The sequence below is a fragment of the Ptychodera flava genome, chromosome 7 (genome assembly GCF_041260155.1).
Source record: "Ptychodera flava strain L36383 chromosome 7, AS_Pfla_20210202, whole genome shotgun sequence".
NCBI classification, from domain to species: Eukaryota; Metazoa; Hemichordata; class Enteropneusta; family Ptychoderidae; genus Ptychodera; species Ptychodera flava.
Window position 1 is genome coordinate 41,813,633 of NC_091934.1, and position 16,710 is coordinate 41,830,342.

Genomic DNA, 16,710 nt, shown 5'->3' on the forward strand with positions numbered 1-16,710 from the left:
CAAACTATTATTTCACTTTGGAGACAGATATATATTGAATGGGGAAAGCCACTCAATTTGAACTCAATGCCAAGCAGAATATGTATGATTTTATCAGATCTAGATGAATCGCTATTAGTTAATTTTATTTGCTTATTGGTAAGAAAACACATTTACTACTGTAAACTGAATGGTGTAAATCCAGAATTCAGAGGTGTTCTGTCTCTGGTTAAGAGAGTTTATCAATGTGAATATTACATAGCAAATAAGAACAACAAATTATTAACACATTTTAAAAAGTGGTTACCTCTAATACCATACTTGAAATAATGTTTGTCTCTTTCATGCTTTGATGAATCTACAGGGACTGTGAAATTTATTTTACTGTATTTGATTTTTTTTTATTACACCGAATAAATGTGATAAATATGAAAAAAGTTTGTTTGACGAGGTACGCGTAGTCAGAATCAATTGGTATATTTATTGATTTCGGATATTTGTGAATATTGTAACAATAGCTGTCCTCATTGATACAAGTTTGCGAAAAAGCTACCATACAAACTTATACATTCGTCACAATAAATTGTCCATATTTAATAAAATTATAATTATAACTATATATATATATATATATATATATATATATATATATATATATATATATATATATATATATAAAGTTGCAACTTCAATTGCTTTTATATTTCATATTCATATTACACAATTACATTATCTTTTTCTTTGAAACCAATTGCACGTTTGTACGTTTATAGCATTGAAATTTAGGTAACAGGTTCGTGTGGTTTACACTGGAAATGTAATTTACTCACTTTTGATCAAAACATCAATTGACGATGAAGAAAAAAATAGATTGAACATCGTAAAGTGTGTCTATTTCAAGGAGGAAATGATGCTGTTTGGTTTGATCGGGTTTACATAATTACGGCGAAATGTTTTATCGATGCAAGAGATTGAAACTGTTCATTTCGGAAAGGCATCAAAATAATAAAGAAATATAATATCGGAGATTCAGCTATTGTACACATAGATTTAATTGGGAAAGATATGTTCGACTTCCTGAAAACGAGCCTTTTAAATCACGTGACACTGATACAAGTTCTTATGGTTTGCATGCCAGAGAGCGCTTCATTCATTTTCGGATCGGAGTTTTCACTTTTGATTTGATTTTGATACACATTGCAAATCACTATAACTGCGGTAAAGTTATACTCTTACTGGAATGCCTTGCAGATTTTATGCATCGGGTTTAGAAAAGCTGTTCGTTTTTTCTTAACATTATGTATGCAGCCATTGTTTCTGAAGATCATCCTTAAAAACATTATATACTTGGGTAGTTCAATTCATATGCAAATAAGTGTTCACGTCAAGGAAGTTGTCTCCAAATGAGATCAATCTGTAACTGTCAATTGAACTTTCGATCTCACACCTTTATCAGCGGAATAATCCGATCTCAGTGTCGTGCCGTGCTGCAACCGAAAATTTCAGTGGCAAAGATCTAGTGTGTTTAGATCAAAAGTTTACTTGACAGTAATCAGCAACCAACACAGATAAATTTCTATGCGTAAATTAATCTGTGATGACAGTTGATCAGATATACTTAAGTGAAGTGTTTAGCTTGGGAGTTCTAATGTTTGACTGAAGATGATTAATATGTCATTTCATATCGGAGGTAGAATTTCTAATCTGACTGGAGTATCATGGATCCACGAAAGGTTTTATTTCTCAGTTAATTTCCATTTATGCTGCCCGACTGCGTGCAATAAGGTCAAGGCAACCGTTAGGTGAAAGATGACTGGTGAACTTGTAACGTTGGACGTTCTTTTTGCACTTCATCATGATGTGTCTGTGTTCCCCGATGGGGGCGCTCTTTGCAAATATTTCGTTCTGAAATTCGTAGCGGTTTCGCAACATTGGATGACGTGTTGTTACATCGCGACATCACCGATTACGTACACAATACAATGTGCTCTCGTCATTGACTCTTTATCTTCGACATTTCAAATGCCTCTTCGCTGTGTATGGCTTCGTTTTTGTCACCGCCTTTTGAGCGAAACTGGGCAGCGATTTCCTCAAAACTCTTGAGTTTTGTCTCCGGCACCAAGAAATATGTAAATAGAGTGTAGTATATCAAGATCACCACGAATATTGCAAACATGTATGCATCCATCGCTGCCTGAAAAAAACCAAAGTTAGGCTGGTTTATTTACATGGATACGCACTCTAACACTCGTACACCGTTGTACATTTCATGATTATTTTCCAAACAGCATATACGTTGATTAGTATAAAGCTGTTCTTTGAGTCTTCTGGCCCAAGTTCAGTAGAGCATGTATTCTATACTGAAATTAATAAAATCATCATTCTTTCCAGATTATCTAATGATCGCCCGACTGTAATGATGGGCGGCTCTACAAAGAAAACACCGATGTTGTATGGGATTTTATGATCAATGTCCTTGATGGAAAACAAATGTGGGCACGTAAAGTTGCGAGATGTAGTACCCGATGCTGATCCATGACGCGGAATAATGTGGCTGTGTTCTACAGAGCCCTCATCATATGTAACCGTTGTATGAAAATTTGGCTGCATGCCTCATCAATTATTTTGTATGGAAGACTGGTCACGACCTGCGACTTCAAAACTGCGATCTGCGACTTTGAAACTGCGACATGTCGCTCTCGTACTGCAACTGTCCAATAGCCGGCCCGGATATTAGGTCAAGATAGCAGATCATGAAGATATTGAGCTGACCTGTCAGTAACTTTCATCGTGGCTATACGATCACGAAATTGCTGTGTTTTGTGAAGCTCAATTCACCGTCATCCATGTTCCTGGCTCACGTTTATTGTTGGCCATGCATTTTGAGCAGCGGCGTTGAGGTTTGCACGATGGCCCACGGCTGGGCAAGCCGCTCACCCAACGCAGCTAAATTACAGGTAAGGTCCCAAGTAAAAGAATTTGATTCCTGACCTTGACATCGAGCAAAAGTGATTCGATTACGCGATATTCTTTTCTTTTTTGTTTTAATTCGTAACAATGCTGGTTTGACATATTAATGCGACAGTTATTGTCTTCTATCACTACCTGCAAAATACTTCCGTTTTCTTTTTAGCATTTTTGGACATGCATCATACAAACTTTGAATTGAGGCCGGCCACCACAAGAAATTCTGACTCACCAAGAATTTTTACAAGGAAAAAGACACGACGCGCAGCTTCTGAAATGACGTGCGCGATGACCAGAAACAAATCCATTTTTTGTTGGCTCAACCAAGTGTATAATAACTTTCTGACTCATGAATGAAGCGCCAATTTAAGAGACCATTCGGGAGATTTGATAGTATCCATATGTGTGTTCCATTGTTTTGAAACCTTTATGATAAAAGAACATGGTCGACTTAAAGTCAGTTTATTCTGACTAAATAAAAAGACTTCGTTTTGGATCCTTGATTATTCTTTGAATAGTATTTACTTTTTCTCCAAGGAAGGAATATGAAGGATGGAACCTCTCTATGTAACAATATCTGGGGTCACTCTCAAAAAAAAGCTCTTCTCAGAAGTATATATACCCCACTAACAAGTGTGACACGTATACTTATTGAAAAACAATAAAAGTAACCCCTTCTAAAAAGTTCAACACTGAATATTTGAAAACTATAGCAATTACCCCTCCCAAAGGTTCAAAAAGATTTTTGTCTTCTATTTTGATTTGTATATATGGAATTTATTTATTTTATTGATTTATTGGTATTTGTTATTTATATATTTGTAATTTGTATTTATTTTTTATCTTGTATTTTGTTATTTGATTCCACACTATTAGACATCTCCAGCATGTCCTGAAACGACTTAACCTGAAGCGGGAAACATTGAATCTCCTTTGGATGACATCATCAGTGCTGCTCTTGTAGCAGAAATGGTGTTATTGCTGACGTACAAAACCCTGTTTAGGGAGCAGCATAATAATAGCTTGACACATGTTGCTCTCATGTTTGGATATTCCGTAAAATTGAACAGTGAAATTGTGCAACAGTATGGAGATATGTATACAGCATCTACAGAAGACTGCAATGTAGACTTTGCAGAAATTTCCCTCGACTTTATGCTGGCCAACAACTTAACTGGAATCCATCTTACACAGTTGATTAAGCCATCAGTCTGTTTACAAATATCGTTATCAAGGTTGTGGAGTGCAAGTACTTTGTAAAATGGGAAGGGAAAAACCAGTAAAACATGCACATTTTTCCACAAGTAGAAATTCAGTTGTATAAATACTTATCCTTTAAATGACCAGGGACTTTATATTATTGGTTATGTTTTGATATTACAGACATTGATTGGGCATTCAGCAAATCTGATGACAAGACGCCACTATTCATGTCAATCTCATCAATTCAAGTCTGTCTGTGTCAACTGACAAATGTCGACGAAATATACATCATTCACAGTGTTTCCAATGACAACTTGTATCAAAATATCAATACAAGGTAGTCGCTGAATAAAGTGGAAATTTAAGGTAGAGACACACGTTAGATGATACTTATTTTAAACTCACTTTTTCACAATAAATTTCACTTTTAGACCCCACACATTATATATTTTCTGTTAGCCCTATATCTCAACATTATGAAAAATATGTTTATTTTCCGAAATCACAGTGTTTGTGACCATTTCTCTCAAAAATATGCGTTTTTGAGTTTTTTTACCTAAAAAAAATTAGGTGTTACAGGACTATGGCGACTTTAGATCTTTTAACAGAAATCAACATGGAGTAGTCTGGGAAAAAACGGTGTCCCAGATTTTCGGTAAAATTGATAGAACAAGAGAAATTCTTGCTGAAGTGAACGAAACCCGGTAATTTATTCAAAAACCCAGAGTTGTTACTTTCACACCTTATTGTGCTGAAACAAAAGGGAATAGAAAAAATCCGGGACACGGTTTTTTTCCCCAGACTACTCCATTGTTGATTTCTGTTAAAAGATCTCAAGTCGCCATAGTCCTGTAACACCTAATTTTTTTTAGGTAAAAAACTCAAAAACGCATATTTTTGAGAAATGGTCACAAACACTGTGATTTCGGAAAATAAACATATTTTCATAATGTTGAGATATAGGGCTAACAGAAAATATATAATGTGTGGGGTCTAAAAGTGAAATTTATTGTGAAAAAGTGAGTTTAAAATAAGTATCATCTAACGTGTGTCTCTACCTTAAGTACTGTGTATCTTGTCTACTGGTATTACATTCAAGGCAGTCTACTGAACGATCGTTTTCTGGGTTCGCTCTGGTATCTCATTTTCTAAGTTCTGTGAGCAAGTCAGAAAAAGAGTATGGCTAGATTCTAAACTGTCTTAAAATGATCTACGTGTGATGTTGCAGAAGCACTTCAATCTAAATTAAAGGTAAATATTCCCAAGATCCTGTTGCACTTTTTACCCATTGACTTCAGAATTGTTTATCATTTCAAAACCAATTCTTATTTAGGGGCAGCAATTTTAAAGATCTTTATCTCGCATGAAAAATATTTGCGTTCAAGTGGATGAGCATATTAATTAACTTACTTTCGAAACAGACCAGTGATTTCATAGAAAAAATTGAACAAATATGAGAAGAAATCATCTGTTTTCATAAATCCTAAAAGGCTGAGATATATTCCGTTTGGACATGAATAAACTGCTTCTTAGAAGGTAACCCAAAACCAGAGAGCCCCGTTGTCAAAATTTGATGATTAACAAATATATTACAATCCACGATCGTGAAACCTAGTTTAGAGAATGAACTGAGCATAAAAACTTGTAACTTTTTCCCGCTTTGGCACTTCTAGGCTTACTAGAGGAGAACATTTCTATATTACCTCTGCGTGCAGCTTTGGTTAAAGTTGCACTATCTGTATCTTATTAACATTATTTTTTGTGATTTTACTTTGAAGCTAAAATGAGTTTGTGAGAATGTACTAACTTGTGTATAACACTATTATTAACTACCTAGTGGGACTAATTATGCAATTTTGAACAAGATGAAGATTACAATGCCATTAAATGTTTGCCCAAACATTAAATCGTAGCACGATACGGAAAACCAAAAACTATGGATACTGGTCATATCTGCACTGAAAATTTACCATAAACTTCACAGAGTAGTCCAATGTAATGCATAGGGATGAATGTTGTCAACTGTGACATTGTATGTTCTGTTTCCTTTGTAATATTACCAATTTTTTAAAATGGTGGGGAATCAAAATGACCTTTAAAATTTAAATTTACTTGTCAAATGTTTTACAAAAATGGTTTCCCAATGCAGTGAAAGCCCATATGCCTTCAGCCCTCTGAAGAATTCAGGGAAAACCAGGAGAGAAAAGGAAGATATTTTGAGGTCAACAAATTTCAAGAGTTAGGCCTACAGTTAATGGGTCTTTAAGGCATTAGGATGCAAAGTGGTAATTTCCATTAAGGGGACTAAGTCATTCATTTTTTATATTGTTTGATTATTTTGGTTTTATTGTAATAGACCATTTATGTTCTTTGCTCACTGAAATGGACTCAATGACTAGTAAAGTTGTAAAAGCTCAAGCCAGCCATGTAATTTACTGGTGACTGTTCATTGTTAGCAGTGAATATGCGGCGGTGTTGTGGCGTATCGATCGCCTTGCCTCAGGATTCTTGGCGATGACCCTTGACCCAAGCGCAATCGATACGCCACAGCACCACTGTGTTTTCAAAGCTAGTTCCTGGTAGCACTGTGTGGCAGTACTCTGTGTTACCGACTAAAGGGGCCTGTAGCAGCGCCTATAGGCTTACCCGCCTATAGAAAGTGACATACAGCCCTGCGATGCAGAGCTACGCTCCTCGTAGCAAGCCCTCAGTTTTCACGAAGTTTTCATTATGTGACCAAGTAAACAATTCATCGATAGGCACAACGTGATGGACGACAGCTAACTACATAATCCTTCCCTTAAGCCATCGAATGAAGTTAGCACTAGTAGTGTCAGCGACTTTTCTTGTTTTACCTTTCAGTTCGAAACGTCTGATGCGTGGCCGCCATTTTCAAAAACGTCCCGCCGCCCAGTTTTGAAATCGCAGGTCACCGGTCGCAGTTTTGAACTCGTAGGCCACATGTTGCAGGTCGTAACCGGTCTTCCATAATTTAGGAATATAAACATCATAAAATACAATAACGTTTGATGAGCTAATATATGGTTTGTTATATAAAATTCGTTTAAAATCACCTGCAAGTACGGGAACAGAAAGTACACCAAAAATCCGCTCCACCATTGAACCTGTACAGCAATGCTGACGGCGGTGGGCCGTGGGCCTTGGGACCAGAGCTCAGGCACAATTATCAAGCAAACACCAGCTACAAATTCAATGTATTGAAAAAAAATTATATCTTGCTACACTTTATTTGGACATTGAGATGATGTAAAAATATTGCACAATCTATTTTCAAGCAATGATACATTGAGTCGTCAGAAATGTCGGATAGGAGTTCGATATTTACCGATTCTCCGTCCTTTCAGTTGCAAAGATCATCACTAACATGTTAAATTTAAGACATCGTTATAACTGGCTGACAATTTTCATTATTGTATGTACGATAATGTTATGCATCTGAAGAATTGTCGTATTGAACTTTAATGTACTTTCATAAGAATATATACATAATATATATATATATATATATATATATATATATATATATATATATTGTATGTATGTATGTATGTATGTATGTATGTATGTATGTATGTATGTATGTATGTATGTATGTTTATGGTAAGTTGCTACTTTCATAGTACATGGATGGCATTACCTGGCCCGATTGCAAAGCAAAATATAGCACCGTAGATACATATTACACTGACGTAGGTCCAGGCGTCTGCCTCATAGGGGTTCTGTAATGAGAATCATTATCGAACAGAATTTGTAAATCTCAGAAACGTCATTTATAATTATGTTCCAAATTTTTTTGTTTGCTTTCAGTGTTTGGCAATCGGTCATTGCACTTAAGTACAAGCACATTTTTACCAAAACAAACAAACAAACGAACATATTTTAAAATGTTTTTGTAGTGCGACCGACACATTTCAACACATTTCATCGCTCACAGTCCTGTACCTGTTTTCATGTCGTCTATGCTGTTGAGGAGCACAGTCCTGGTCTACAGTGCATCGTGACAGAACCGCTATACGACAAGTTTCCTGTTGACGAGTTTCAATATCTAGGCAGTGAATTATATCAAGCTTAACCATAAATTTATCACAAAAATGCGACTACAACACTGAAAATACAAGACAGAGAAGGTGTACATATCATGTGTCCCCGATTCTTACATTGACTCAGAGAAGTCTTGATCGTGTTCCGTGTACGTTATGGATAAAAAGTATAAGATACTAAAAAAAAAAAATTTTTGTGTACAGTAGGTCAGTTAAACATGTTTACTTCTATTTAGGCATACCAATAACAAATCTATAGTCAAGTACACTTAAACTGTTTTATTCGTACTGGAAGAAAATGTACAATTGAACGAGTTATAATGCTCTACTCACTTCAAGTTTCCCTAATCAGTTCACAAATGCCTTTCAAAGATGGTAAATTTGGCATATGGGACGTCTAAGGACATGCATAATTCTTGAAAAATGAAGTGACTGGTGCGACTACTATATCTACAATTGCATTCGTAGGCAATTCTTTCGAGCACTGTCTTGACTGCTGGCGCCAATTTGATTTTGGTCATATTTTTGTCTGGCCTCATAACTTTCTTGAAGGGCTCAGGTTATTTTCAAAACATGGAAAACACTAATTTTACACACTCTGGCCTATGTTTTACATCTACTGTCGTATTGAACTCAAACGTAAACGTGATCAAATTGTGAAAACATGTGACATCTAAATATTTAAACTGTTCGCTTTGAATGTATACCATAACCCCTCCAGTGAAGTGGAACGGGCCAACAACAATAATGTCAACGAGTGATACGGCTGCAAACATTGGCAGCCAACTTTCTCTTGGTACTGCATGGAGCAAGCAAACACTGCATAAAAACGCTATAATACTTACTGTATTAGCATGAATTATTGCCTGTATTTTTAGCTGAATAGTGCATATACAGGTGAATACAGTTAATAATCCATTGCTTGTATTCAGAAAGCCTGTATTCATGTGGATTCATGTGAATTCACGTGTGTTATTCTATAATACAGGCAACTCATTAATGTGAATTTATCTGTATTATTGCGTTTTCATGCAGTGAAAGTTATAACCAAAGCATGCACTTATGATAAAGGGGCTGTTACATGTGTACCAGTTTTGAGTCGGTGCTGCGCAACTCGTCAAAATACGGACAACGCCTCGAGTACGACGCCATATCGACAAAAATTCGTGTAATAACCCCTTAATAACATGTAACAATATTACAAATATTAGTATTGTTACAATATTACGTTATCACTTAAAACAAAGTTTACTTCCTCTTATAAGCAATTGCTCAATGTTATTGGATGTTTACTGTAATGAAACTGCTACTCATTCTTTCACTTTTTATGAACGCTGATAGCAATCTACCTATGGTAGTGCTGTACAAATAAAACTGTTGCCGGTGATAGGAGAGTCACATACAGCCACTCTTTCATAAACAGGAAATAACGTAGCCTGTTACTCTTGCATATTCAGCCAATCATGTAAAAACTTTACGCTCTGACCAATAGTTAGTTGAAGTTCTCAAAGCATTCAATTTGTATCAAAATATATCACTGCAATTCTTCATTGATTTTAACGCAGAGCATAACAAACGTACTTGGCAAATTTAATTCATTCATATACTCTTATAAACCTGTTAATCTTGTTATGTCAAAGGAAACAAATGTACAACTTATATTTTATATAACTTTTATAAATGATGCAAAGCCTTTATTCACAAGCAAGCAAAAAAACCCAACATAATTATTATTACTCACCGCTGATGTCAGCGACAAGGTTACGATTGCAAACAAAATAACCATGATGGCAAAATTGTAAAGAAGTAATGGCCTTCTGCCGACTCTGTCAACCAGATAGACCTGTCGAGAGAACAGCTTTTTCAAAATAGTATTTTGATAGGCGTCATAACAAAAAGACATATGCGAAAAATGATCAACTACGCAATGGATATTATGTCTAGGAGCAGCAGGGAGGGTGAGGGGACTTTTGAAATTGGCAAATTGAGGCTCCCACCCCTCCCATGCGAGCATGTGGAATGCCAGTGATGGCTCACAACCCTTGCCGTCCCTGGCTTTCCTTTTAGACATAACCCTACAAGGGCATACAAGGCAAGATGAGGGACAATGACGAGTGCAAGGGGCTACTATTTGGCTCTGTGCTCACCTGTGGCTGGAGCTGAATGAAAGAGTATTGCAACATTCACCGGGCCAGGCTGTAGAAGGGCGGTGGCACTTCTGCATGCATGACTTACTGAGTTGCAGTCCAGAATAAGCTTTGTTATGGGTAACTTGTGAGCTGCATAACTGCAGACTTCTAGTCACCTCAACCCCTCATCACTTTGAGCCCATTAGCCCTTGTCATCTTGACTACGTATTGGTGCCCATTGCACCATAAATATTTAAATATAAAAATCGAAGGTAGCGTCCATAAGTTATTCCATTTTGTAAAGAGAATGCCAGGAGCAGGAGCAGGGGGAGGATGAGAAGGAGGATGAGGAGAACCCTTGTCACAATCATTTTGAGTCTTGGAACACATCAATGAAGTCTACCTTCTTGAAGAAGTTGGCTTTCTGGCACTCTATCACAAAACAAAGGATGGTACAGTGTAGGAGCTTGCTCGTTAGCCGTCTGCTGGGTTTGCTTTGAGGACATGTCTGTTTGCTCTCCACAGTCTGCACCATTCTAGATAAATTCTGAAGCCAAATACTTCACTGTGTTTCTGAAGAAATGTGGGATATTCTTTCACCGAATATCCTACACTGTCACCCTATTCACTATATAGAATAAAAGCACCGTCAAGAAAATCCACAGCTGTTCACCCATGAAGCCCACTACGGCCCTAGAGGTTTTCAGGGAAAACTGATGATGATGCTGCTCATCCTTTTATAGCTGCAGTACTTTTAGCAGCCAATCCCTTCAGGCACTGGCCCAGTTGTTTGACCACTCCTTTAGGCACGTCCAATGCTTTCCCCATGGGGCCATTGCCCAGGCTACTGCTTTTCCCACCTCACTGACTGCCGACTTTTTGTAAAGCAGAGCAATTGCTGAGATCGCCATGAGTCCTGTGTGAGAACTACTTTCAGTAATATTGATGAAATAACTCTTTCATGCACTCTCTGGGACTCGCCATGAAGCACCTCGATGCAGTGCATTGACTCGAATTTTCGCTAGTTGGGCTTCGAGCTCAGGTGTCAGATCAGGGGCTTCACCATCGGTGCCTGGGCTTAGTATTTTGTCTCTCTGGGCAAACAGCTCCTGCAGAGTCTTGATTGCAAGGGTCAGCTTGTCTTTGTAATTGATATATTTGGGGAAAGGTCATTCCATTCTCCAATGATGTCCTCGATTGCATGTATCTTTTCTGCATTGCCACTGACGTCCTCTCTGAGCATGGTAAGGTAATAATCTTGCAACCAATGTCCTCAGGGATGACTCTATTAGCTTCTATTTCCAGATTGCAGAGTTGCCTTTCAAGGGTACCGATATCGATAAGGACCAACATCATTGCTTTCAGCTTGGGCCCAACCATTTCTTATAAATTATGTTCAGCCTTTTTCATTCCTCAATGTCGAATCTTTGGATAGTTCCCGTTCTCCGCCATATGTCAGCTTCAAGGGTCTGTAGTACAGCTCTCCACCTGTACTAACTTTGCATTGAGTCTCAAGGGTTCTGCACCTGTTGGGTTGATGTCATTTTGCTGGGCGTAAGCGTAAACTGCCTGTTGTTCGAGATCTTCTCACTGTCTTGTCAGTCTGTCCATAGCAGAAGTTGCCTCTACGCTGGCACCCCCTCTCGAAAGCAGTCTCTTCCTCCAACATCTCATTTGGAGCATATTCATGCATCTCCTCCCACAGTCCTGATAATTTGACAATGTTTGTCTGGCATTTTATCATGTATAATATATGCAAAAATGCCGTACAACAAATCTCTGACACCCCCTCCCCCCACACAAAGCCACAAGATTCCTCAAGGAACAAAATCAGCGAGGACTAGATCATGTGGTCACTGATAATCCAGTCCAAGTGCAGCCAGGTGAGACTCTGTAAACCCAGTTCCCAAAATTTGAATCTGCTGTCGTGCTCATGCCCGATCTTTTCGAACTAGTGTTTGACCTGGAGGTAATTGGCCACTCAAACTACAGCATGGGGAGAATGTGACCAAAAACATAGTCAGCCAGCTGGTCCTCAGATTCGAAGACAAAATCCTGCTCGATTAGTCACGATACCATGAGAAAGCTAAGAAGCGGTGCTCGCAATGCAAATACCCAAGAAGACCATGACAACTGCTTGTATGGCGTGTGTCAGAAGAAGTATGCCATCAAACTCTGGCTGCCACTCACGAGCAGCCATGGCCTTTTTTGCCCCAGTGCACACAGAATGGGAAATCACACTGGCACTGGCTGCTCAACTGATAGTCTCCGAGACTCTGATTAAGGGTATTCATGATGAATATCCAGATGGAGTACGAAATGATCAAAGACGAGGGCTTGGCCCGAGATGTTGCTGGCTACTATAACAGTGGCAAGAGTTTTTTGAATGAGCAGGTCCACCATTTTTGCATGATCTCCTCCTCAGAAAGCAACACCACCAGCAATGAGAATGCCAACGTTCCTTGCCAAAGTTTTAAAGGGCTGTTCATTCTGTTAAAAATGCACAAGACGTGAACGTCAAAAGATATGAAGAGGTGAAGCGATGAGCTAGTCAACTTTATGTTCAGAGCACAGCATGACAACCTCGGTGTGTTGGTCCTGACGCAGCAATACACCAGCATCAGCAAGGGGTTTAGAGAGAACATTGAGATGCTCGTGCTTTTCTTCACTCCGAGGAAGACAGACAATGAGAGCATCATCAAAGAATATGGGATGGAGCTCGAGAAAAAAGAAGTGAAGCGACTGCTCGGCCAGCTGAAAAAGCATGAACATGATAAACTAGTCTTTAGGCTGAGGCACCCTAACAAGATCACATGGGGCTGAGGACCCATGCTCTTAGGTGCAGCAACTTCCTTTTTCAATTGAGCAAAACCCCTCCACTGGGTCAAAATAGATCTCGGTGAGGTGCTTCTTTGTGTCCAGTGCTGCCTCTGCGTCGCTCTGGACCATGCTATACCATCTGTAGACAAAAGGTGCAAGGGAAATCATTGAAGTCGACGAGCTGGCCCTCCTGAATTGTAATCCATAGCCTGATACTGCTGAGGTTGATATCCCACTTTAGGGACATTGTTAGGGAGTTACTGATGTCATAGATCACTTTTTCACAGATTTCTGTGGTGTCCTTCAGGGGAAAGATTTGCAGATAATCTTTCAGCGAGGTGCAGGCATCTGCCCACAGCCCTGCACTGGAGGTCGGCGTCGCTGCTTAATTGTTGGCCCTATCGACTGTGTTGCAGTGGATCACGTACTCCTAATCATTGATGAAATCCACCCTCCTGTGGCTCTCTGTGCTTTTCCAGAAGACTTTATTTCCAGAAGACAATCTTGTCTGGCAGCCTGGTGCCCTCGGTTAGGTTGTCAATGTTGTACTTGTCAGGTCGCAGCGTCCTTTTTTCTCCAGCCCAGTTGAAATGCGATAGGTGATGGTGTTACTCTCTTCAATCACATCGTATCAAGTGTTGTACAGCATGCAGCATCCAAGCCATATACTGATGAACCCCAAAATGTTCATGCTGGGGTCAAAGCGGACCACTCCCATTGCCACGATTTTTCTGTTAATCAAGATTATCATTATTGCTATGTATATATATAAAACATGGCAAGCAACTAGGGGTTCAATTAGGGGTGTTACCCTTGAACATTGAGCTTGATTACATAAGAGAAACCAGTGTAGAACGCCTGCTGAAGATGCAGAGAAACAACAACAAAGACTTTGTCTTGCAAAACAAGCATCTAGACAGGTCTTTTGTCCTCGCTGAGGTCACTGCTCAGCAGTAAAGCCATCAGACTGCTTTGATGGACCTTTATGATGTCGCTAACTCGGTCAGAGCTAGGCAGACAGCTGGAGACTTAACCCCTTGTGCCTTCAGTTTCAGCAGCACAGCCCAAAAGTTTGTGCCATACGATATCCCCACAAACATGCTGGACCTTCCGAGTATTCCTCAGGAGGCTGTGCCACAAGAGCTCCCACCAGATGTGCCTCATGTCTTTATTTATGACTACAGCAATAAGTTGTTCAAGCTGCAAGATCTTCGAACATACCTCCCAAATCCTCGCCCAGATCTCATGCAGATACCTCTACACGTGAAGGTGACTCAAGACAAAACAATAAAAAATAGGGCAATTAGTCAAGGTGCATTATTAACAGTGACATCCGGTATTGTAGTTACATTACTAACTAAGGACACGGCCGGTCTGTTCTATGATTCTGATAAAATGGTTATTTGGTTTAAACCAATAGATGAAGCCCCCTCCAACTGGTGATGAGTATGTATGAAATGACCAACAAACTGGCGTTCATCACTGATGGGACACTTCTCATCGATTGTATCAAGCTGAACACAGAAAACGAGTTTGATCAACTACTGAGATGTTTTGCTAAAAGCAACAAATACACCCTGGGTTGAAGTTGGCACCAGAAAGATTCATGAGAATATTAATGTCGATCTCTATGGCACTGACACTGAACACACTGAGGTAGGAATCCTAAAACAATACATAAAGAGGGTCGATATCAGCACGATTACCCGCAACTGAATCAAATACACCCCACAATTACTGAACCATTATGTAGTCAGACAAATTCTGTTTCCATATAAATAGGCCCCTGCATAGAGACACCTTCTGCGGATCCACACAATTTATCCGTCCCTTTTAAATTTATTTCATATCAAATGTGTTCATAAACTACGATGACCCGGTGCCCCACCCTCCCAGTTCAAGCCACTCTTATGTAGGATATGGCTTTGTGACAAGTCTCTGAAAAAGGGGGATATCACCCGTTCCCTCCATTTGCGCCAGTGGTTGCTGCAGCAGACCTAACATGGTTTTCCGTGTTCATACATAGGTGATAGCATGCAGACACCACATAATTTCTCTCTCTCTCTCTGACATCAAAGACGACACTGCAATTCGATGAATTATTCTAGGTTGTTCAGTGATAGTGTTCATGCTGCATTGCTTCTAAGAGTTAGGCAACAATTTTCATGCCTGCATTCACTTGTCAGAGTTGGACAACTGTTCACGTCTGCATTACTTCTCTGAGTTAGGCAACGGTGTTAATATCTGCATTCTCTTGTCAGAGTTGGGCAACAATGTTCACGTCTGCATTTATTTACTTCTCTGAGTTAGGCAACAGTATTCATGTAGTTGGAGCCACTACTGTAGCTGCCGTTCCAACACAAGTCTGACAAGTTTATTCGTAGCTCGGAACATCTGTCACCAGGATATGCTTATAAGTTCGTCAGGTGGTAAACATAGCGGCGGAAGTAAAGTGTAATGGTTGCACAATATATTGGTTTGCTTAGATGTGACTCGATTTTTTGGGCCAGAAAAAATTGAGCCGACCCACTCCGGGTATTAAACTTTAGAACTTTGGTTTATGAGTCAGATTCTCTATTGTTGAGCTACCGTGGCTTTGTCGTAGTAACTGTTTCACTGCTGACCTTTCAAACTGACCTATTTTTTTACTGTGAGGTTAGAAGGTCATGTGAGTCGTTGATGCTAATCATTGAGGCGTATGACATTGAACAGAATGGCGTTCCATTGAAATGACTTTAAATGACTCCTATTACTGTACGTCACATCATGCAGGTAAAATTCGTCCTTTTACCTCCAGCTAACACAGCTAACATAAAGGTAAAGGAAGGTATAGACGTTCAGCAAGCTGCTAGGGTATATTTCTAATAGGGATGTGTAGCGCACATGCATATGGAGCCCTTGGAGACTCCGCTTACCAATTTGAAAACTCCGCTCACCCTCCCTGCTGCTCAAGGGAAACCACATAATGGACGAAATTTCGTTGAGAAATTTATAATGTGTTACGATAAAAATAACACTATAATAGGTAATTTGTGGAGCAATATATCATTTCCTTTACAGATAGTTAATTTTAAATAACACAAATCAACCACCCATGGTCCATTAGCCCGCAATCAGCATAGAATAAAAACAAATCAAAGATAACGCCAAAAAAACAAAACAACAACTTGTCAACATTCAACGTACACAAGAGTTGCGACGGATTACTTCAACATATAACACACTCAACGTTAGACAGAGACAATTCTTTTTGATGGTTGGCGATAGTTGGGACCAAAAGAAAGAGAAAGTAAGATGGAGGCGGCATGATGCTATCCCCCCCCTCTCTCTCTCTCTCTCTCTCTCTCTCTCTCTCTCTCTCTTACATAAATGCTGAAACGGTAATGTTTTGTTAACAGTAGCAACAGTACTAACCATAACACACGATGCAAGAAATTCCACAAAACCCATACCAAGAATGGCATAACTGACCGCAGCCGGGTCATTCGACCAGATCATCTCAAAACCGAGCCCGCAAATATGTACATCTGCAGAAACAACAATATCAGAAA

At 39.1% G+C, this 16,710-nt stretch overlaps 1 protein-coding gene across 1 annotated transcript; it reads right to left on the reverse strand.

The window, feature by feature from the left end:
- Nucleotides 1-1,854: 1,854 nt before the first annotated feature.
- LOC139136245 (solute carrier family 2, facilitated glucose transporter member 4-like) lies at nt 1,855-16,676 on the reverse strand. The gene is made up of 5 exons (XM_070703980.1): nt 16,574-16,676; nt 9,952-10,053; nt 7,808-7,889; nt 7,224-7,351; nt 1,855-2,173 (listed from the first exon to the last, which is right to left on the reverse strand). The coding sequence occupies exons 1-5, from the start codon at nt 16,655-16,657 to the stop codon at nt 1,973-1,975; spliced, it is 597 nt and encodes a 198-aa protein (XP_070560081.1). The 5' UTR covers nt 16,658-16,676; the 3' UTR covers nt 1,855-1,972.
- Between the last annotated feature and the right edge of the window lie 34 nt (nt 16,677-16,710).